This window comes from Neodiprion fabricii, chromosome 2, assembly GCF_021155785.1.
Source record: "Neodiprion fabricii isolate iyNeoFabr1 chromosome 2, iyNeoFabr1.1, whole genome shotgun sequence".
In the NCBI taxonomy this organism is placed as follows: domain Eukaryota; kingdom Metazoa; phylum Arthropoda; class Insecta; order Hymenoptera; family Diprionidae; genus Neodiprion; species Neodiprion fabricii.
In genome coordinates this window covers 12,664,554-12,687,468 of record NC_060240.1, presented here as the reverse complement: position 1 = coordinate 12,687,468, position 22,915 = coordinate 12,664,554, and the positions used below count along the sequence as shown (strand labels likewise).

The following is a 22,915-nucleotide window of genomic DNA, read 5'->3' as shown; positions in this document are numbered from 1 at the left end:
TAACTTAAAACCTTTAGCCTTGCTCCAAATTTTTTTACTCGTAAAATTCGATAATTCAAGTTAATTGAAGGAAAAAATTACTCTTGAAAATTTTCTAATATTAATAAATTTGCGACCATTGAAACTGAACAACGTATCGCGTATGCGCATGCAATCAACTGGGTCAATGAATTTCGTAATTAGTGTGGCGATTAGCGAACGGCTGTAGCTTAAAATATGCAGTGTCAACTATAATTTCCTAGGATACAACGTATTATTATTACACGTAAAATGCAACTTGCAATCAATTTAAATACTCTTCTTACTGCGTAACTTTTATAATACCGTATAATATATAATGCGTGAGGTGAAAAAAAAGATTTATACCGAATATACAAATATTATATACTTTACATGATGAATAATATTTACAAAAATCTCTATCGTAAATATAATACGTATAAAATTACATAACAATATACAATATTAATATATATTTATATGCGTACACTGTAAAAAAATTTCTGTAAAAATTCACTAGTATGAACAATTTTTGAGGTCAATCCGAAGATTTAGCACGAGATAGTGTTACATGAACACCAATAGTGTTGAATTGACAGCAAATCATATTCTATATAGGTCCACACCAGAATATTGTTTACAGTGTATAAATTTAAGAACCTGTAACCTGTGCACTTTAATGTCATAAATTATTCCACGTCGATCATCAAAAAATTATAATTAGCTGTAATCAAATCAGTTTTTGGTAATCTTACAGCTGCAAATATGTCGACGAAATGAAAAATTCAGACATGCGCTGAATTCTGTAATCGACTCATTATCTGTTTTGTAGACAAATTACTTGTACGCTTGTATATAATATTCTAATCACTTAGCTGCAGCTGTGTGTAATTAGAAAGATTCGTACTCGAACGTTTTTTGTTGGCTGAACGTATCTGTAGCGGTTCACTGACAATCAACGTCGCTACATTCGAGGAGTAAGCTCCCTGCACAGTTTCAAACTTATACAATAAATATATTATTATATTACTATTATTATTATTATTATTATTGTTATTGTACTTACATAATAGGTATATATTCGGCACAAAACGCTTACATCTATGCGATAGGTATAATATAGATATAAATATGAGGTGCAAATAAGTAATATAAGATCATTTATGAGTGACAGATCAATTATAATAAGTTGTGGTTAGGTTATTATATTATAGTTGATTGTAATTTTAATCGTCATCGATAAAATTGATTTCCACTAGTTCCTCCTTTTCCTCGTTTCGTTTATTATACTTGCTTTTTTGTGCAGAAGTGAGCTGATCGCCTTTTGCGCAGTTCTGAGCGTCATCTTTGTAGGAGCAACGGAAGCTGGCGGTTATATTTTTCGCGGGAAACGTGTCCCTCAGTCAAAGAAATGCGCGGAGTCCGACGACCAGCAGAACCATTCCCATATGGGCGCATATTGCGATTGTGCTAACCGCCGCCCCGCATTTTGTGTAAGCGTAAGCTCCGGGGCTTAACCAAGGCTGCCAGGTGCCGTTGAAGCTGCGAGGATCCGCGTGCCAGTCGACCGGTATCAGAGCCTGTTTCTCCAAATAGTTGGAGTACTTCTCCAGGAAAAGATCCAACTCCGATACTATCTAAACACGAAAGTGTCGAAGGTGAGAACGACCAAAGATAATCGATTAATCGAGTCTCGATTAAATCGTCAGTTCTTTAACGATTAATCGAGTACGATCGATTATTTTTCAAACTCGATTAATCGATCGACTCGATTATATTTCCTCACGATCGGTTTTTGTTTTTTACTCCCAGGAACAACGCGATACAATATTAATTTATGTCATTAATGTATCTAATATTATCATTGTCTTACTTATTAAGTACCTATTTGATATAATAAGTGAAAGTTAAATGAATATTTTCACCTGAAATTGAACAATATTTTGAATAAATCTAAAAATCATCAAATAACTTTGCAGCTATTGCGTTTAATTTCAAATCAATTAAACAATATAACTTTGCTCTGAAAAAAAAGAAATAATTTTCTTTTACTTATAAATTGATGAATCTAATTAAACTTTTTGTATTCGGCGACAAATTTCAGTTATAAAAAACTTTCGTCAATTATTATTCCGAAGGAAAGTAATCTTTTTTCCAATGTCCTATATTATATATTGTATGAGAGTATAACATACGACTAGAAACAAATATGTGGTTTTGAATAAACGCTTGCCGGTTTGTATTGCGAAAGGAAACTGGCTCGGGACTTTTAACATGCAACTGTATTACCCACCTTAGGAAAATCTCTGGCAATATTCTTCGTTTCGCAAGGATCGTTAATAATATCAAAGAGGCACTCCGTCTCGTTGCAGGTGTCAAAGTGTGACTTCCGAAACGGACCGGGATATACGGTGCATTCGACGCTAGCGTTGAGACGAAGAGGAATCATGGCACTGTACTGAGTGATTGGACCCCCGAGATAAGTAGTAATCGTTTTCGAAACTGCGCTACCGATAACCAAACTCGTATTGTAAAACACATCTCGCATATCACGACCAGATTCTCCCTGATATCCATCGTAGAATCCCCGGTTGAAAGAACCTGAAACAGGCAGAGAACTCTAATAAAAAATTGCTTTCAAGGGATAGACCGGGACTTATCGCGTTTTAGTAACTGATTCAGCAAGTCGTATTTCATTCTTTTTTCACTCTTCTGAAAAATAGAATTGCTTAGAATAATTGAAAATGATTGGGTTTATATGATCGCGGGCGTATGAGCTTTGAGAACGGTTCGCAAAATTCATATGAAAACATGTAAGATGTGGGATTCAAAGCGAGTGCAAATCAACTGCATTTAAATTTATGAACTGTTTTCACTGATTCCACAAGACCAGTGATCGCGAACCCTAAATTTTTCCAATGTTTAAGCAGATTCCGTTACTTACATTAAACAAAAAAAAAAGTATAAAATACGATTTGTTGAATAGGTCCGTAAAACAAGAATCTCCACATTCGTTTCATCCGATTAGCCAATTTAACAATTATTAGCTAAAAACCTCGAAGGAGTTTGTAACGGCCTTGTATCGCCGCCTCAGTTTCGGAAACCTCATCGATGTTCAACAGTAGCGAATTCCTAATTTTTCCACCATGTTCCGTGCTGAAACTCGGCCACTGGTTTACACCATCGATGTCACCCAAGTCCCCAACTTTACCACCAGCTGCTGCATATAGAGTCGGTAGCCAGTCGGTCATGTGTACCAGTTGGTCTGAAACCCGCATCGTATCGTAGAGCCGCGGTGACCAAATTGCAGCCACTCCTCGGACTCCGCCTTCGTACAGGGTGTACTTTGTCTGTGCGAGTTTGTGATGGTAGATTATTTTATTTTATTACAACATTTGTTTCTTATTATCTCGTGCCAAAACAAAATTTGTCAGCCTTTATGACTCAGTCTCTAAGGTTTCTTAATTCTGTATCCCACTCATTCCTAAAATTCAGAAGAAGTCGTTTTATAGCAGGTAAATACACATGGCGATTGAGTTTTTTTCGAGAAATTTTTTTCAACATTTTCAAAATAGAAAAACTATTTGCAATTAAACTTGGATATCATTTTGTAAAACGTGCAATAAAAACAAGTCAAAAACGAGTCCATTGTCATGGCCATAATATTTAATCCTAGAAGTGGTTTTTTTTATCGCATATTTCACCCTACGCTGACTCAGTATCACGGAACAAAAGTGCAACAGCTTCCACGATACTTTCTGTACATGTCTTACCATTTGCTAAACGATCCAAAAACAATCCCCTGATAATCACCCCGACGCCATATCGTCAAGCTGTTTTCTGTTTTTTTTTCTCTTTATTTGTTTGTAATCTTCAGGTAGCATGTTTATAATAATTCTGTATTGTTTCAACTCACACCACGGAGCGGCCAATTTGAGCCGAAATTACGAAACTCGCCGACGGAAGCGGCGCCGTTGTCAGTCATAAACACGATCAACGAATCCCTCAACATATGCTGGGCTCCTAAGGCGGCCACGATTTGGCCTACTGAATCATCAAGGCGACTGACCATCGCTGAAACAATATGTATTCTAGGAATCAGAACCTAAATCATAGGCCATAATGATAAAATTTTTCGAAGAAAAATCCGGAAATCTGTGTACCTGGTTTATTTTATTTTTTTTATTCTCCGTTTCTGCATCTCGAAAAACGATTTTCCAGATCATTACTATTGTTATTATTATTTTAATGAGATTATCGAATATCTGGGTGTCTACGTACCAGCAAAAATCCGACGGTTAGATTCTCGGATGTGTTTGAATTCGTCGGTCCATAAGTCTTCGCGAGGAACTTCGAGGGGCGGATGAACCGCCAAGTGAGAAACTTGAAGATAAAGAGGACGAGATGGGTCATGTGCTTTTATTACCCGAATTGCTTCGTCAGTAAATAAATCCGTAGCATAATCGCCCTGAGATCCCCAGTCCGGCTCCACTCCTCGGTGCATGTCGAACCCACTCAAATTCTGCAACGAAACATAACAATAATAAAAATAATAATTACAATCGAACCCCTTTCAGGTATGCCCCCATAAGCGATTAGCTTGTGTAGGGTAAGGAAAGGAGGGGTTGGTAACAATTTTTTTTCTTCCATTGAATTGACAAAAAGTGAGATATGCTTATTTAAAAAAAATTTAAATTTACGTACGATGCGATCAGTACACAGTAAATTTTCTACCGCTAGATGGCATCTTTTATTATTTTCAATCCCAATATATTCCAATATTTAAAAATTGTTTCACGATTAGAATGACGGAAGGAAATCGGTTAAACGAATCATTAAATAATGAATTACGATAATAATGAGCTGTGAATGTTTATCACCTGTTGTTTGTATTTGTGGTCAAAATAAGTAATGTGGCTGTTATAAAATCCGAGGAACGAATCGAAACCGCGGTGCATCGGCGTGTGCTGTGGCGTGTGATAACCAACGTGCCATTTTCCTATTAGTCTCGTTACGTAACCGATGCCCTTCAGGTGCTCTGGCAAAGTGTGGACGTTCAGTGGAATGCCACGTGGTTCTCCACCCTTAATTCCAGCGCCCTGCATCCCTATAAAAAATCGTTTAATTACAAAAAATATTGAGTGGTATAATACTCACAATATTTAGAAATACATAATTCTTATAACATATGTATAAAATTGTGTTTCAACATACGATATAGATTTTGTTTATTATTATTATTGACATATTTGAATTCGAATAAGACTTAACATTTTTCAGTGAGAAAAATTTCATTGTTATAGTAACTAGAAAAATTGAGTAAAACAGGTATCGTTAAAAAAAACTGTTTGAATATTGTTGGAATGACGAAAAACGAGGCACGCGTAAACATTTTGCGCTATTGTCGATCCTTTCTTGGTAATTGCAACGCGAAATCGGTTTGTTCGGTTTACTCTACTTTTTTAGTTAAACAAGGCTTTAACGTCAATTTATTGTTGCACAAGCATTAAATTTTCGCAACGGTTACAAGAAAATATAGTAACAGCGATCATAATGCGAAAGATTAGTAACGGATATCAGACTTTCCGGTAACAGCTAGAAAACTAATTTTCATTTTGTACCTAGAACTATATTTTTCGGTTGTGGTAAAAAATGAAACTAGTTAAGGACTCAGCGGTAACCGGAACTAAAAATTTCTTTCAATGTTAATTGTTCTATTTCCTTCAAGTGATAATAATAATCATCGTCATATCAAATTAAGGCAGAAACTTACCCATACGGATGGGATATCGTCCGGTGAGAAAAGCAGCTCTCGAGGGTGTGCATGAAGGCAGAGTGTAGTGGCGATTGAGGATTATTCCATTGTAGGCAAGAGCGTCTATATTCGGTGTTGGGATTTGGTTTGACCCGTGAAATCCAACATCGTTCCAACCCTGAAAAAAATACAATGATTCATTTGAAACTTCTCGATCATTGATTCGAACGGTACGTAAAAAAATAAATCACATAATTCCTGAATAATTCAAACTTGGAGTTCGGAATAGATGAAAATGAATGTCAATCAATTAATATAAAACTAATATCCCAAAGTTTCGATGGTGCTATATTGTTCAGTAAAGTTAGCGGAACTGAAATTTGATGCTTAGATAATTTTTCACATGCTGTAGATAATACGTTGAAAATGAAAAGTGTTCTGCAATATATATGTGTGTGCGTGAGTTTGTATGAATGTATGGATGTGCTTGTAATTGTCACATATTGCACAGCATATTACCGGCAAACAAACAACCGAAAGAAGAAGAATTATGAGAAGGAGAAAGAAAGGAGGAATGAATTAAACACAGAGCGGCAATTACGTAACCTAAATGAATTTCGTCATCACTTTGCAGGAATTTTATTTGTTTGGCTCGCCGTGAGTCAGATGCCCGTGTCTGCGGATAATCTTCCTCATTGCACGTGCCCCTCTCCTTCTTCGCCCTGGATGCGTGGGCGCCGGTTCTAACATAAGTAGACTAGTAGAAGCCTCCGCATCTTAAGAGGTAATTGCCTTAACTCGGCGTGCATTATTAATCCGAGTCGAGAGCCGTATACCTACGGCCTACCTCAGACTCTCTGAATAATAATACACCGGAGAATATTAAACTCGCAGTTAACAATGAGACGGAATGCTCCTTGATCTCTGAGGCAAAGCCACATTTCTGGCGCATGCAACTAGTAAACAACCCTATCGTCCCGATACAACAGGCCATTTGGGTTCCAAGTTCAATAACTTGGCAAAAACCAAACCGGAGAATCGGCTGAAGATTCATCAGAACGCTCAGAGTTACCTGCGTTCAATGAATCACTTTGTGTTTTTGAGTTCTACCCAATTTTTAACCGGAATCATCGGCTTTCATACTCTTACTCAGGGAAAAGATTCTTCAAATTGAATAAATTTTTTCAAAAACTGATAAATTTTTAAATTACCGTACACTTGAACAAATTTTTATTTAATCTGAAGTAATATCTGGTACACCCTTCCATGTTCAACATGAACAAATCAGTTTGTTGTTTTAGCAACACGATCATCAACTGTATGTATTTCTACAAAGAATTTATTTCAAAAACCAATTTAATTTGTTGAATTCAAAAAAAAAAATTTTACGCCAAGTCAATTCCTTCAAAAAATTATTTTTTTAAACGAAGCAATTCTGTTTTGTTACTTTTTGCGAAATCAAACACAACTTTGCTTACTTTGAATATATCTATGATTCAGATTGAAGCAATTAAAGAATGATATTTTTTACAGTGAATAATCTCTTCTCTGAGTGTTCGAAACCGAGGGACGACCTCGACCATTTTTAATGGTGAACAAATTTACTCGTAACTACCACAATTTTAGGCGGAATTCAATATTTCGAGTATCAGTGTACTTAAAAAACTCCAACGACTATCGGGGTATTTTTTTTTTTTTTAATCTTGGTACGATATTGTCGAAATTGTTATAACGAGGTGAAAATTAATTCGACAAAAAATTATTCTAAAACCACGCGTTTGAACATATAACAGCTGATAACTATGATTCAAAATCTGGTTAGAGAGTAAACTATATGGTAGCATTTGTTTCGCCGAATTATTAAACTTTAAACTCAAGTACCCTAATTTGGATTGATGAAATTTCAAATTCGAAGGTAAAAGATGATGATGTATACCCTTACTATAGTGCAACGTTTCAATCATTGCGTTTTGAGGTGTGACGATCTTAAAAACACAAAATATTTCTGCTCATAAAGACTGATATAATTACCCTTACGAATCCGGTAATGAACTTGTTTACTCTGCAAAGCGACTCTTAATATGCACGAAAGCGCAATTCTCTTGACCTCTCTAGACGGTCTACTTTATTTTGAATTTCTTTATTTATAATTTTTAATAACCGTTTGTGCGTAATCTGTTACGTCCGGCCCGGACGTCACAGATAATAAGTAATTAAAAATACATCGTGTTAGGGGCGATTCTGGTATTAGATTACGCTAAAACAAGGGTAGACCATTCGGAGAAGTGTTATCTAATGTCACCCTATTATAGTAGGTATTCCAGGCAAGCGTTAGCTAACATAGGGAATTTGAAGTGCGTGCTATCAATTAATATAAAGAATCTTTAAAATGAGGTGTTAATAATGCGTGAATTGCTCGGTAATAATATCCCAGCAAATACAATGTTTATTGGATGCATTTAAAAAAAAAGGCAATTTATAATCTATTTAATACACAATGAATAATGGATTCACGTTTTAATGAAAATATTAATGTGTATTAATAATTAATAATAATTAATATTTAATAAAGTGGGAATAAATTGATCAGTATGCGGTTATAAATGGTATTTCTGCCAGTCCCATCAGGTAATGAATGGACTTGCCAATAAACTTTTCAAGAAGCGTTAGCTAACGTTAAAAAACAGTAGTGGACAAAACAAGAAAACATGACCAATCGTTATCACGAGGGGTGGAATGCGAAAATTTGCAAAAAATGTATTAGCTAATACTTGAATGGCCCCTGAACTGCTGCAAGGTTGTTCTCCCACTTTCACTACATCCTTGCCACACAATCCGCCCCCTAAATTGACGTGAAACTACATAGAAATACTTGCAAATCAAATTATTCGCTTCCAAAAATTACGTCGTCGAATTTAGAGGGTTTTTGACATCCCTACTCCCTTCAGATGACGTAAGAAAAATTACCGACCCCCTTCCCCCGTGAACAAATCTAGACTTCCTTTCTTAACAGGAATAAATAATCACGCGCAGTATTCATTTTTACCGACCGAAAATAAGTAAATGAAAAGTTCAGTTCTTTCTCAATAAAATAGTACTCAATAAAGATGGAATAGGCTATTCGTCAAGGAGGTCAAGTGGGGGTTGCTCGAGCATCGGCACATACAGCTCGGGACCAAATATATAGGTATACCGGTGATAGAAGCCACACCAGTCCCCAAGCTGCAGCGCCTCAACGAGTACGCGGTAATAGAAATATTTTTTTTATTGTAAATGTTGTTATTTCCATTTGACATAATGATTTTTGCACCCCCTCCTCCCCATATAATCGATAACGTGATTTACGGACGCCCGCAATAGACAGGAGAGTCATTATCTTGTGGACAAGTTTCCCGGTATTGGAGGAACATGAGTAATTATAACGCGCATGCGCAGAAAGAAGCCCTGTTGTATTTGAAGCCTGCGCATGCGCCAACCTCGTCTTACCGCACAATTCGGAAATAGGACATCTGACGTAGGCTCTACAGGCTTCGAAAAACGAACTTTCCAAGCGAGTGTTGAAAAAAAATTAGGTGGGTGGAGTTAGAAAATGCTCTAAAATCAAAATGGCCGCTATGAGCCACTTGAAGTTTTATTTCGGATCGATAATCGTTTTCGGTTCTTCGTAGCTAACAAGCGATATTTATTGCACGACAGAAACAATGATGGTAAGAGTGAATTGAGTATTATTTCAAAGTACAACTCATTGTCAATCTGAAACACTGAGAATGTAGCCTGCAAGCTTCAGACGAAACGTAGAAATGCCAATGGTTCCCTCTTGAAAATTGTAATTACGGGCTTACCAAATCATCGGCCATGATGACAATGATGTGAAGAGGGGTGTTATATTCTGTAGGTTCGCGTCTGTAATATTCGCGATAAGGTTCGCAGGAGACGAAAGCGAGTACGAGTGAAGCAATGCTCGCAAATTCCGCGAATCGCAGCACCATGATTTTACTTGATATCCGGTTTTAATTTGATAGTCGTAATTACTCTCCAGAAATAATGATAAAATTATAAAAATAATACATAAACACTGTTTCAATTCAAACGTGGAATAATCGACACCTCAGGTAGTGATGCACTTCAAGACCAACTGCACGCGGATATGAAAAAGCTCTTTGCCAAGGGCCGCCAAGCTTATATAGCAAAAGGCGGCAGGAAGATGGGGATATCAACGTATGAATGAACCCCAAGAATTGAGGTGGGGATCTGTCAGAGAAGAAACTAAGCTCGTATGTGGCTAATGACTCGGACAATCAGCAAAATACGTGCTCCGGTGCTCGGTCAACTTCATTGAATATATACGTGCAACCTGAGACCTGCCCGAGACCGTTTCTCATACTATGATCTTGCCCCATTTCTTATCCTTCTCGTTTTTCTTTCTTGTTCCTGTTTGTTTCAATTTATTATTCTCCTACGTCTTCTGCTTCTTTTTCTCACTGCAATCGCACACCGAGTTACGTCTCATTGGTATTCCAAGAACGTTTTTAGAGAAAAGTTCACCAGGAAGCGAGCGTCTTCATTGTATCTATAAGAAGCTATAAATCCATGTCAACCATAAACCGGCGCACACATTTTACTGTATTCATTGATTGATTCGTGGATTGTTGAGATTACTTATCAGCTGGTGCAATCCAGATTTTGCAATTGACTTATCAAACTTATCATGACTTGCGCACGTGACAATCAAGCCACTGACGTCGTAGGGTGTTTTTTTATCAATTCTTTTATACGAAAGCAATCATTCAAATAGACAACAGTAAGCAAAACAATTTTCTAAGTAACAATAAAAAAACGTCCTCACGTGGGAGCAGAGGTGAATTTTCAATCCCAATTAGGAGATTCTCCGCAACAGATGCGTGAGAATTCGTTTAATTTCAGTTGTAACCGACTTTCGAGCAGGCCTAAAGGTCATGAATGAAGAAAACAAGACCTCCTAATTTTTCGGTTGAAGGTATAATTCAAATTATTAAAATTTTTGCCCCTTAAATTCATAATTGCTCGCTCCTAAAATTCACCTGCCTTATGTGTCACACCTTCGGATCCCTTCATCGATTTTTCTGCCCTGTTTGCAATTAGTTTTTTTAGAACTTATAATTCTTCGATGATTGGCTTTGCCACGAGCTTTGCCCGCCTTCGCTCGACGCGGATCTCGATAATGAAGTATGGTTTTCGTCACATTGCCAATACTTTTGGAAAACTAGAATGAATATCCGAAAAAATCCGTTGGCTCAAAAAAAAACGCTTGTAGATTGAAAGTACAGAAGCCATAGTCAAATTAATAACAGTCATTATAAACAGACGCAGTTCCGGCGGGGGTGATTGCTCGCCCCATTCGGACTCAGTTTTGCACCCGCTTTCCTGGATTCGTGCCTGTACAAGAACTTTCGCAGTGATGCAAGAAATCGCCGATGTCGTCATTGGTATAATATGACGAAAATCATAGCGCATCATTGAGATCTGCGAAGAGCGAAGGTGAGTAAAACTCGCTACAATGTCGTTGATCAAAGATTTAAAAATTCTAAAAAAACTAACTGTAAACAGAATATGACAAGCGCCGAAGATGTAACTTATAAGGTCGGCGGATTTTGGAAGTGAGCATTAAAAGTTGAAAAAAATGACAATCTTTTCAGCACACAAACATTCCAACATTTTATATGAGAAGTATAAATACGATTCTATAACTAATAAAAACAGGTCTTAAGGGTACTTTTCAAGCAGAAAACAATTTACTTTTTCTGAAAAATATGTTTCAATAATATTAAAAATATATTTTCTCAGTTGTCTATTTTTACCGAATGTAAAATTGTGTTCTTCAAATTTTTAAGGGTGGGGTTTACGGTACTCCAATTTGGTCGAGAATAAAAAATTCACAAGGAGCCAAAATTTTTTAACATACTTTTAATTTTATCAACATCCAATTTATCGCAACAAAACTGTTTAAGATATAGATTTACCGTCCCCCTAACACTGAGATGTCTTGTACCTGAAAAATTCGGGTTACCCTCCCGATAATTGCGGTTGTTGCAATCGCACGAACACTAGCGTCAACGCAGCATGTGCGAAGGGGGCGTTCCGAAATTAGTTCCCAGTACTATCGACAGCCTGTTATCTCTTTTGCGCTGCCGCGTTCGTGAGTAGTTCTACCTCTGTCGCCCATGACGAGCACTGTAAATGTCATACTAAACACACGAGTCAAATCAATGAGTCAAATATCGTTAATCCGCACGTGTGACTCGCGCAATGTTCCGAATACTTGTGAAGGAAAGTTTGATTGAGAAACAAGCGAAATTTAATAAAATAACTTGAAAGGAGTAGAGCAAGGGCAAACAAAAAGTCTAGAGGAAACGTAACCTAACCTGAACGCGCAAACTTCAGGTCAAACACCGAAGCTGGGCTTGTAGGAATTCGCGTTGATTTTGGATATTATGTTTACTAGAAAAGAACAATTGATTGCACGTACAGGAAAGAATAAGGTTGGACGTTTTGAATTCTTAAAACTTTTGACCAACGAATTCAAAACTTCAAAGTCTAAAGGTAATCAACACTGTTATTATGATTGCGTGTTGTTTTGTTGTTGTGTTAATACTTTTAAGCTTGCATGATTTTTCATTATACAAAGATTTCGATGACGGACTTCCTATTTTAATTTTAAATATGTAAATATGGAATCAGTTGAAACAAACGTACTAACAGGAATACATGGGAAAGAATTCCTAACCCAACTAACTGAAAAGTCCCAAATGAGCTTATTTTTTGCAAAATAAATCTGTTGAATACATGACTGATATGAAAATTGATTGTATATTTACAGAAGCAAAGACACAAGTGTTGGCTAACTTGGTCAATTTTGCCTACGATCCAATAAACTATGAATATCTACGTAAACTGAGAGTCATCGATCTGTTTCTATATTTACTCTCCGAAGATGACAAAGATTTTGTCCGTTTTTCCATCGGTGGAGTCTGCAACTTGTGTTTAGGTAACTTTACTTATCGTCTACAAAATCCATCATTGGCAAAAATTATTTTCATGCACTCAGAAATTTTTACCAAACTACTCAGAATTTGAATTTCAGACAGTTGAATATTTCTGATAATTTTTTTTTGCCATGGATTTCCCATGTAAAACCTAAGTTTTGCTTTCAGATCCACAGAACAAGGATTACATCATTCACAGTCACGGTGTGCAGGCTGTATCGTCTCTGCTGACGTCCTCTGATGAAGAAACGGTTCTTTCAGCTATAACGACACTGATGTTCCTGATCACGCCTTTTTCAAAACCACTAATAACTTCCCCTGAAATTATTGAATCTATGATATATTTCTCAAATAGTTCCAACATTAGAATTAAAAACTTGGCAACGATATTCCTCACAGATTACTGTTCTGATACCAACGTTAAGCACATTAAAGAACATCCAACAGTTGTTCCAGTTTCCGCGATTCCGCTACCGCATTGAGCTAATTTTCACCCTCTAACAACATTTTGATACTTCGGGTCACACAACGATATTATTTAAATAATCCGTGATGAATAGCAGGCTTTTTACACTCTGCGCAAGGAATTCAAGGTCCTACAGTGCCAAACTTCCATCTAAACTTGCCTCTGATCAAAACCTCAAGCCTGGCGATAGCATAACTATAACTAAATCGATAACCGAGGATGATATTCTGAGTTTCGCCAAGCTCACTGATGACTTCAATCCAATTCATATAACGTCTCCTAAAAACATTGTACATGGAGCATTCCTAAATGGTTTGGTTTCCGGTGTTATCGGTACTAAATTGCCAGGTGCTGGGACGATAGTCGTCGAACAGATAATCAGGTATCCAAAGCCATGTTATGCTGGCGATACTGTTTCAATAAGCGTTGAAATAGTCACTGTAAGGAAAATTATCAAGTGTAAATATCGATGCATCGCTAATATGGAACGAATCGTTCTTGAAGGTGAAGCTAAACTCATGGCGAGTAATGCCCAAGTGAAGAAAATAAGCTTCACGCAGTAGGATTTATATATCTGTTCACTAATTTTAACTTTTTTGTTATTTAAATGTGTAATAATAAAAGTGAAATCTTGAGAAATAAGTTGCTCAGTTTTCCAATAGAACAAACATTTCTGTGGTTTTCTGAATCTTTTTCCACACTCAAAACTGACATCTTTAAGTTCTCGGAAATTTCTCTACATGCATTTTCAAAACTTTTGTATCAATTCTGAATATTAGACAATGCTCAGAGAATTAATTATTTCCTCAAATTTAAACAAATTCTCATAGTATTATATTTCAATTTAATTTCTTACTTTATCATAATGTAGCCAACAAAATTAGATAATATTACTTGTAACACAGTTTCTGAATCTTTTACTTCAAGAACGTAAAAGTTGAAGCAACAAAATGAAAAATCGAAAAAAACAGAATGGCTTTGTCACATTCGGGAGAAATATTTGTGAAAATGAAAACATAGGTATATTAGACCTATCCTTTTTCTTATAAGAACGAAAATGAGGTGTCCGAAATTTTTGAATTTCCATGTATTACCTTCAGCAAAGAATTTCCGTTTTCTTAAGACAAATAACATTGAGTTCCTTGAGCGCTCAAAAGTTTGGATTCACTAGTCGAAATTTCTTACCACACTAAAAGTTAGATAGCGGAGTCAAGAATAGAGATAGCCAAATTTCCCAAGCGGCATTTTGAACTGAACGGACATCTTCTTTTTGCTTATTTAGAAAAAACTGTACGATTTTTTTTGAATCCGGTACGCATTTTTGCTTAAAAACCTCAAAAAATAAATGCTTTTTTTATAAGAAAAAGCAAGTCTTTTTAGGGGTAGGTAAATATAAAGAGGAAAAAAAAGGAACATTTTTTAAAATTATTCCGAACCAATTTAAGGGGTATGACCATCGAAATTCGATTTCACCCTTTTTAACGACAGGTCTAATGTATATTCACACTATTCACCAATACCAAGGAATCAGCCAACAGTTGTTGTGCGGTGCTGCAATTTATTCGCAGGTATTTTGCACACCAAGCAATTTTTGCTTTCTTTGTTGACCTCAATGTGTAATTGTTGACGCTGACAATTTTTCCGAACTTTGCATTATGTTGCAATCAGCAGATTTAAAACGTATTTGGATAAACGCGAAAATCATTATTTAAATCGTCATTCAAGTTCCAGTCATTAAACTAAGAAGTGTCTAATTTCTGCTACAGGTAAGTGAAATTGTGAATCAAAGTGACATGCATTATGTTTTATTGTATTTTTCGGACTTACTGAGTTATACTGTTAAGAAAAAACGCTAACTCGAAATTTATCGTGATTTTTATTGTACTGTTTATCAAATTAAAACATGTTCTCCAGATTTATTACAAAGAAGTTATTTCCTGGCAGTGAAGTTTTCTCTCAAATTATTTTTGTGCCTACAGCTTATTACCATGCGCCTACAAATTCTGGCGGTGATTTTGTGTGCGTCGCAAATCTATGCGGATGAAACGGCACAGATAGCAACGACAAGTAATGAGACAACGACCGATGCTCCTACAACTGAAACAACGCCACTCGGTTGTGTTTGCGGAGTATTTTTGAGCGGACAGTTCAAGAAGGGAAGCAAGGAACAACCCAAAGGGAATCCAGCTCTACTCCATGAACATCCGGACGATTTTCCTTGCTCAATTGTCGGGAACAAACTCTGTACCAACAAATGCCTCGACGCTGTCAGTAATTTGTTTTTCTTCTAAAACTATTAACGTCAATTTAAATTCCTGCTCTCTCTTGTCTTTATCTATTGGTATTTCTTTTGAATCAAAAATAGAAAATGAATACGTGCGACGATCATTCATTCATCAATTGAATAACTATTTACAATTTTGAACATCAATGACCTTTACAGATTGTCAAGCATCTTCCCAATAGTCCAGCGATTCTTTGTGGATCAATTGATCGTGATTGTCACAAAGAAAGGGTAAGTGTTTGATCAGGTCAGAAAATAAAAATGAGCTCACCGATATCTTGATATAATTTAAAATTAGATAAAATTGGTAATATTGTGTTGGAATTGAATTTTCTAATCACATGTTTTCATAACACTGGTGAAAAGAGAAGATTCATTTCAATAAGGATGATAAATTCATATTTCCTGCTTTCGTAGGAATTGCAATGTTGTGTCTAGTTTTCAATACCACAATTCGCTTCCAGGCATACTTGTTTATAAAGAACTGCAAGGACGAATGGATAAATACAAATCTCTCAGCTGGACGCGAATACTGCTGCAAAGATGGATTGTCGTACAAGTGTCCAATTTTAAGCTGATTTGAAAAAAGATGACGGTTCATAGAATTGTAACATGCATGTACTTGCATGTTTTTTTCGATTATAGGTAATTGGCTGTTTAATAATAAACGTCCTTCCACAAGCTTCGGAAATGTCCTGCAATTCTTACACTTCCTAACAATTTGAGAAAAGTTTTCATGATTAGAACCTTCAAAACTATTAAACTCTAGTGTTTTTGATTCAATTCTAATGTTTTTAAGCTCATTTTGCTCGCTGGTAGGAATTTCACAAACTGTCTAAAGAAGAAAAAAAGCACATTATAGAACAGTTACAATATGCAAAAGTAATTGACTAACATCTGTTGTACCTCACTTGAATAAATATATTTTCATCCTCTGTGATGAACAAATTAAGCCGAAAAACATTAACATTGGTTAAAAAAAAAACACCAGATTTCAATCGTTGTCAACATTCTAATTATAAAAGCTTTTCTCAAACTTTTAATATTAGCTTAGTTTATGTTATTCATGTATGCTGAAATTCGATTCTTTTACATGATAAAAATATTGTTTTATTCGTGTTCACTAATCTAGGCATAAAATAGATTGTTATAGATTTATTGAACGATTATTCTTCGGTTTCCCTAACGTTTGATCCAGAGTAGCCCATGCATCCTTAAATGTTTTTGTACTTCTTATTTCATTATTACATCTGTTTCAAACGAAGACTAAAATTTTATTACACAATACATTGCACATATTCTCAAATCCAAAAATGCCTGTTAAATCAGGATATTACTATTATTATGGTTGTATATCTCTTGAACCTCCCGCCCTAAAGTGAATATAAATATAGAATAGGTGTGAGGAGCGAGTTTTGTCTGAAAATAAGTATTAAGCCTGACATTTCTATAATTAGAAATTCGGATTTTATCAAAATCAAGATTCGATGCTCTACAACTCAACAAATCAACGCAATTGAAAAATCTTGATTTCAACTTAACTCTATACCTGATTATCGCATCTAATGAGCATCTAAACAGGTCAAGATCAAATGCAGAGCCTAAACAACGAGGGCATATTTTGTTCTAATTTTAACTATGCAGACGCTAGAGGTAGCATGCTTGCAATGGTTGTTACAGTTCCTAATACTATAAGTAGTTAGTTGGATAACTGATTTTTCCTAACTAAAATCAAATGCATCTGCTGTATACCAACGAAAACCTGGCGACAAAGTGAAGTGTAAGATGTTTAAACCGTCGTACATGTATTAAAAGAATTACGTTGAAAGGAACCGCAAGAGCAAGTAAAATGTGTGCAAAGTTACTTGCGTGTCCGCTCTGCTCTCAGCCTGCATTTTTGACGCTTGACGCACTGCGCGCAGGACTTATAAGTGTGGCGACACGTCCACTGGCTTGTCCAGTATGCAATGAAGTATTACTAGGCGTAGACAAGCTGACGATACATTTATTCAGTCACACGATTAATTTCTCCAACGATCATAATGCCAGGAACAGTATCAGCTCTGTTATTGACAATCAGAAGAACTTAAGAAATGAAGAAGACGTCGACCGCACAACCATTCACAATTGGAACGTAATCAACAAAACCATTGGTTCTCAACACGATTTTCCTAATGTGAAGAGTTTGCCAAAAAGTCAAAGTCAAATAGTTCCATCGACTACGACAACTAATCAAGTGATATTTTTACAAACGTTGCCACAACTCCAATCTGCAACCTTAAGTCGCAATGTGAATAATTCTGTTGCCGAGGAAATTTACATGCAGAGTATTATGCCTGCCGGAGAGTCGGCGACTCAACAAACGTCGTCAGGATTTAGTAACGATAAATTGAAACAGTGTGTAGAAAATTCATTGACAAATTCTAGCAAATCTGAGAAAGTTGATGAAAATTGTAGGAAAAAAATCCTTCAGTTCCAACCAATTTGGTCGGACAATTTTTTGTTGAGCAAAGAAATTAATTCGGCTATTGAGGAAGCCAATTCATCTGAAATTGTAACAGTATCGTCAAAAGTGTTACCAAAAACTGACATAGAAGTGTTGCTTGAGTCTGTAGCCAAAGGTAAAGATGTCAACGAAGCAGAAACGATGAAAACAGAGAACTCTGAAAAGGAACAAGGAAGTTCTGAGCAATGCCAAGTGTCACCACAAATCAAGTCGCTAAAACCACTGGCTACAAAAGAGAAAACCGAAAGATGTGACATATGCGGTGTTTATTTTTCTGATCAGAACATATTAACTCTTCACAAACAACTTGTGCACATGATTAACGAGAAAGATTTGAACAGAAAATCTGAAGATTTATTGAAGAATTACCCCTGCCATTTGTGCCCAAAGGTTTTCAAGATGAGGGGCAGTCTTATGGTTCATATGAGGGTAGCACATATTGGTTTTAATTTAGGTAAGACTGTTTTACAGCCGAATCTGTCGAAGTAATAACGCAATATGTGATCTAGGCTCGCTACCGAAGGAAGGCGACGCCTTTCCAATGCCCGGCGAACATGGATACAACTGCCCAACTTGCGGGAAACTATTTAAGAAGGTATTTCCTTGTAAAAATAATTTCCGAAATTTCTTGCAAATATACTACACGTTTGATCTGCAGTTATGAAAAAAATTCTGTATTATTTTTAGCAAAGTTTGAATTATTCTGATAGTGTCTGAAGACTTTCAGGAAATTCTAGAGATAGTTTTTGGAGAGAAAAACATATTCTTTTAGAACTTCATTTTCTACTGACGGTCTGACAAAACATTCTGAGATTAAAATTTTTTTATTATTTCCTATCAACTCAAGTTTGAAGTAAAAATCGAATCCCTTTCTGGGAACAACTCAAATTCTTTTCTAATTTCTTCTTTCTCTTGAAAACCTGCCAAAACTGCCAAGGTCTTGGCTTTCTGAATATTTCTGTTCACTTCGAGTTAGAGGTGAAAACCAGCCCAATTTCTAAACAAAACTCATACTTTTCGAGAAGTTCATTTCATATCGCAAGTCTGCAAAAAATATGAGTTTTAGTGTTTTTCATGGATTTGTGAAACAGAAATTAGACATTTTTAGGCAACAGTCCAAATTATTTTTTCTGAAATTTAGCTAAAAAGTTTGGATATATTATCTGCAAAAGAACAACTCCAACAAAACTAAATTTATGAAAATTTTGTGAAAATTCTCCAAAATTGTGAAGGTTTACTGTTTATTTGCTGAAATTAATTTCCAAGATTAAAATATTTCCACAAATTTTCAAGGATTTTCCAGGACAACTGACAAGCTGTAAGAAATTCATAATATGATTAAGATCATTTAAAATTTCAGAAAGTTTCTGAAAACAAATGTCACCAGGATTTTTAATCAAACCTTATGCCTTGACTCTAAAATTGTCAGAAGAACTTCAGTTCGAGTACTGAGCATTTTTTTTATTTTTTATTTCTAACACCAAACCTTTTGTCTGAATTCGATCACCAGGAAACATTTTTTTCAAATTTAAACAGGAGCAACATGTTACTCAACACTTGAAAACACACGAGGGAAAACAATGGGAATGTGATGTGTGCAGTAAAATGTTTACGACAAAATATTTTCTGAAAAAGCACAAGAGATTACATTCTGGCGAGATGCCTTACAGGTGTAACATCTGCGACAAAACGTTCACTTTCCAGCAATCTTATCACAAGCACAGGCTTTACCACAAGGATGATAAACCTCATACTTGTACCACTTGCGGTAGATCTTTCAAGGAGCTTTCTACTCTGCACAATCATGAACGTATACATACGGGCGAAAAGCCTTTTGCCTGCGAAACATGCGGTACGCATAATTCATGTTTGGTGATTATTCTCTTTCAATGAACAGGCCTGAAAACAGTAGATTGGACTTCATTCTTCAGATATCAGAATATTTACAATTTTTTATTTAATTTTCTAACACTCTGGATAATGTAAGAAGACCCAGATTGTTGAAAATCTGCAACTAAGCCTAGTTCAATCATTTATTTCCTTTTTGTTAGGCAAATGTTTTCGTCAACGTGTATCGTACTTGGTACATCGGCGGATCCACACTGGAGTGATGCCATACAAATGTACAGCGTGTGGCAAATGCTTTAGATACAAAGTAACAAATCAGTTAATTTACAAAATCGAAAAAATCTATTCTACACTGTGAATATAGCTGGTTTAAAAAAACTATTACTCATAGCGCATCTAATGCTCGTATTTTCTTCTTTTACATTAGGTGAGTCAACGAACGCACAAATGTACAGCGCAACCACCAGGAACGGTGGTGCGTCAGTCGAGCGACCTGGTTCAACGACTATTGCAGGTATCGCAGATAAAAGATTCCAGTTCGTCAGATGGTGGCAATACCAACAAGGTTCCATCATCGTCAGAAACCGAAACTTCACAAGTTCAGTGTATAGCAAACGAGGAGAACAGGTACATTTTGATAATTAATAACCTAGGTCAGCATGTTTTAACGAGGCAATCAGAAGTCGAAGGTAAGCGATTGAAGGAGGAAGTGGATACAGAGCGGAAATTGACTGCAATGAAATATGAGGAAAGAAATGATGAAACATTTATCAGGGACTTGTGGGGTCACAATATTCTAAATGGAACAACACTCAAGGATTCTATGGAGATATCAGTAAGAAGTGGCTTAGTAGAGTCCGAGCAGGAATTGCTATCAGGTGATGGAAAGAACGACTTCTTTTCCATGGGACTGTCATCGTCCACAGAGAACGAAGTTCGATCGCCATCAAATGAAATGGAACACCTAAGACTTTCCTCCCCGACAAGCAGTGAAACTATCGTCAATAATGTCAATCAGACGTCCAGCGTTGCATTACACTCAATGACAAATGACATTCAATGTGGAATGAACGGATGTCACGATATAATGATTCAACAAGACTTCGTAAGCGAAAATAGCACAGAAGCTATCTCTTCATCAACGATCAATGAGGAATCTTTGAAGCAATTACTCTACGGTAATACAGAAACACACAAATAATTTCAGAAAGAACAATTTCGTTTAATCCCTTCAAGTACAATCATTATATTTAAGTTATAAATATACATAGGTATATATACATTGTAGACATTAGAAACAAAATTCTTAGGCAGGTTTTCTGTAACTTGCATAAATATTTTAACACGCTTTATTTTAAATTTGGTATCACTAATCAAAGCGATCATCATCGTTTGCCTGATCCTCTTTCTCAAGTTACTCGTAAGACAGAGAAAACTGTGTGTAGTGGTGATCACAGAATCAGTGGAATACATCTCTGTTATTAAGTGAAATTTGTTCTTAGTAGGCGTTTTCGAATTACAAAACTTGCGCAATGTGAATCTTAAAGGCTTCGATTGTATATCTTGATAATTAACTATTTTCGTTAGTCTTTTTTACTCATTCTCACTCACAAAATAAATAAATTATATGTGTTTGTTTTCTTTGTACATATATTTTCATCTCTACTACAATGAGATGGTGGTATAATTTTGAATCAAGATATTTTTATATACTTGGTACAGTGTTTAAGTATAGAGGAACACATCCAGTTTCGTAGTTTTCAAACTCATCAGATTATTTGTAGAGGTATATTTGAAAATATCATTTGAACGAACATAAATTAGTCAAACGGATCATAGGGTGGGCCAAAAAAACTAGACCAAGTTTAAACGTTAATAAAATCCGAACGCGTCCATCGAATTTTAAAAGCTTTTTTACTCATAATTAGAAGTATACACCTTACGTCATGCGTATGAATTTCGTGTTTCAGGTCAGCTGAGTAGAATCTAGGAGAATTGCTAAAACTCCAGAATCAAACTGCGCATTACAATTTAAGATGGAAATTAAATTGAACGTTCTTTAATATTATTTTTTTCATGTTCTCAGCTACCTTTTCACAGTCCATTTTTCAAGAACGTAAAGATTGGTCAACGCATTCGGATTTTATGCACGTTTTAAACTGGATTAGTTTTTTTTTTTTTCCCGCCCTGTAATAGAAATTGCAATGATTATGTGCGCGCAAAATAATACGGTACTTCATTCAAATGAAAATTCCCTTTTGAAACTCATAAAAGAATCCTGCAATTCTCTCTAAAATCGCTTGATGTTGAATATTTCTAAGACAGGCGTGGAATTGGTAAATAAATTTCAAAATTAATCGACGCTAGAATGGCCGTTTTACGCATATTTGTACGCATAGTAACACATTGAGGATATATTATGGGGATATATCTTAGCCACGGTGATCGTAGCTGCCTTCGGCATTTGAGAATAACGACTTGAAACGCGTCGCAAGGAGAAGCACCGTGTTTCAAGGTAATTGAGCAATTAGATGTAAATACCGAATATTTTTTATAACTGGTTGCACTGGATGACTGCATGGAGTGCGTTGCATTAATTTGCAAGGTACAATTTCCCTAGTTTTCAACTGATGGCGAAGGCGGAATCTTAGGAATGCCACAGTGATTAGGAGCTAGTATCCCTTCAAACTTTGGCCGTGTTCGAAAATTGACTGACAGTACTGTCAGCAATCTTTTATCTCTTTTGCGCTGCCGAGTTCATGGACAGCTTTGTCTCTGTCGTAGGGAATTTTTAGTACTGGCAGTCAATTTACGAACACGGCCTTTGTAGACACTCTACCGAGCTAATATTGGAAAGCCTCCATGGTCACTCCGTGTGGGTCGGTTACGTTACTAACATGCGCTTACCGACCATGCATTTCGAAAATTATTGCCAAAAACCTATTTCGTATATCAGAGGGCCCTCCAAAATGGGGAAACACTAGAGTCTCGGGGCCTCAAGAGTACGAAGAACGCGAATGCGGATCGAGCGTGG

At 36.1% G+C, this 22,915-nt stretch overlaps 4 protein-coding genes across 4 annotated transcripts; 3 read left to right on the top strand and 1 right to left on the bottom strand.

Annotated features, from left to right (window-relative positions):
- Positions 1-867: 867 nt before the first annotated feature.
- LOC124176668 (arylsulfatase B-like) lies at positions 868-9,936 on the bottom strand. The gene is made up of 8 exons (XM_046558237.1): positions 9,598-9,936; positions 5,774-5,933; positions 4,881-5,107; positions 4,282-4,522; positions 3,917-4,074; positions 3,056-3,350; positions 2,294-2,601; positions 868-1,637 (listed from the first exon to the last, which is right to left on the bottom strand). The coding sequence occupies exons 1-8, from the start codon at positions 9,742-9,744 to the stop codon at positions 1,404-1,406; spliced, it is 1,770 nt and encodes a 589-aa protein (XP_046414193.1). The 5' UTR covers positions 9,745-9,936; the 3' UTR covers positions 868-1,403.
- A 1,826-nt stretch (positions 9,937-11,762) lies between these two features.
- On the top strand, positions 11,763-13,911 carry LOC124177040 (armadillo repeat-containing protein 7). The gene is made up of 4 exons (XM_046559087.1): positions 11,763-12,334; positions 12,612-12,779; positions 12,946-13,252; positions 13,323-13,911. The coding sequence occupies exons 1-4, from the start codon at positions 12,226-12,228 to the stop codon at positions 13,804-13,806; spliced, it is 1,068 nt and encodes a 355-aa protein (XP_046415043.1). The 5' UTR covers positions 11,763-12,225; the 3' UTR covers positions 13,807-13,911.
- Positions 13,912-14,753: 842 nt separating this feature from the next.
- Positions 14,754-16,209, top strand: LOC124176815 (follicle cell protein 3C-1). The gene is made up of 4 exons (XM_046558543.1): positions 14,754-15,009; positions 15,223-15,510; positions 15,687-15,758; positions 15,992-16,209. The coding sequence occupies exons 2-4, from the start codon at positions 15,232-15,234 to the stop codon at positions 16,103-16,105; spliced, it is 465 nt and encodes a 154-aa protein (XP_046414499.1). The 5' UTR covers positions 14,754-15,009; positions 15,223-15,231; the 3' UTR covers positions 16,106-16,209.
- Positions 16,210-17,002: 793 nt separating this feature from the next.
- On the top strand, positions 17,003-21,638 carry LOC124176813 (zinc finger protein 836). Its single transcript, XM_046558539.1, has 5 exons — positions 17,003-18,487; positions 18,543-18,628; positions 19,570-19,885; positions 20,085-20,188; positions 20,309-21,638. Exons 1-5 carry the CDS (start codon positions 17,377-17,379, stop codon positions 21,080-21,082), a joined length of 2,391 nt encoding a protein of 796 aa, XP_046414495.1. The 5' UTR covers positions 17,003-17,376; the 3' UTR covers positions 21,083-21,638.
- Positions 21,639-22,915: the final 1,277 nt, after the last annotated feature.

Bases quoted from the DNA above. Each gene is read 5' to 3' on its own strand.
- LOC124176668 (XM_046558237.1), bottom strand. From the start codon at position 9,744: ATGGTGCTGCGATTCGCGGAATTTGCGAGCATTGCTTCACTCGTACTC. The intron at 5,934-9,597 runs GTAAGCCCGTAA...TATTTTTTTCAG, and splicing joins TCATCATGGCCGATGATTTG to GGTTGGAACGATGTTGGATT. The intron at 1,638-2,293 runs GTGGGTAATACA...TTTCGTGTTTAG, and splicing joins TTGCCAGAGATTTTCCTAAG to ATAGTATCGGAGTTGGATCT.
- LOC124177040 (XM_046559087.1), top strand. From the start codon at position 12,226: ATGTTTACTAGAAAAGAACAATTGATTGCACGTACAGGAAAGAATAAG. The intron at 12,335-12,611 runs GTAATCAACACT...GTATATTTACAG, and splicing joins CAAAACTTCAAAGTCTAAAG to AAGCAAAGACACAAGTGTTG. The intron at 13,253-13,322 runs GCATTGAGCTAA...ATTATTTAAATA, and splicing joins GTTTCCGCGATTCCGCTACC to ATCCGTGATGAATAGCAGGC.
- LOC124176815 (XM_046558543.1), top strand. From the start codon at position 15,232: ATGCGCCTACAAATTCTGGCGGTGATTTTGTGTGCGTCGCAAATCTAT. The intron at 15,511-15,686 runs GTCAGTAATTTG...TGACCTTTACAG, and splicing joins CCAACAAATGCCTCGACGCT to ATTGTCAAGCATCTTCCCAA. The intron at 15,759-15,991 runs GTAAGTGTTTGA...ATTCGCTTCCAG, and splicing joins GTGATTGTCACAAAGAAAGG to GCATACTTGTTTATAAAGAA.
- LOC124176813 (XM_046558539.1), top strand. From the start codon at position 17,377: ATGTGTGCAAAGTTACTTGCGTGTCCGCTCTGCTCTCAGCCTGCATTT. The intron at 18,629-19,569 runs GTATTTCCTTGT...AAATTTAAACAG, and splicing joins GCGGGAAACTATTTAAGAAG to GAGCAACATGTTACTCAACA. The intron at 19,886-20,084 runs GTACGCATAATT...CCTTTTTGTTAG, and splicing joins TTTTGCCTGCGAAACATGCG to GCAAATGTTTTCGTCAACGT.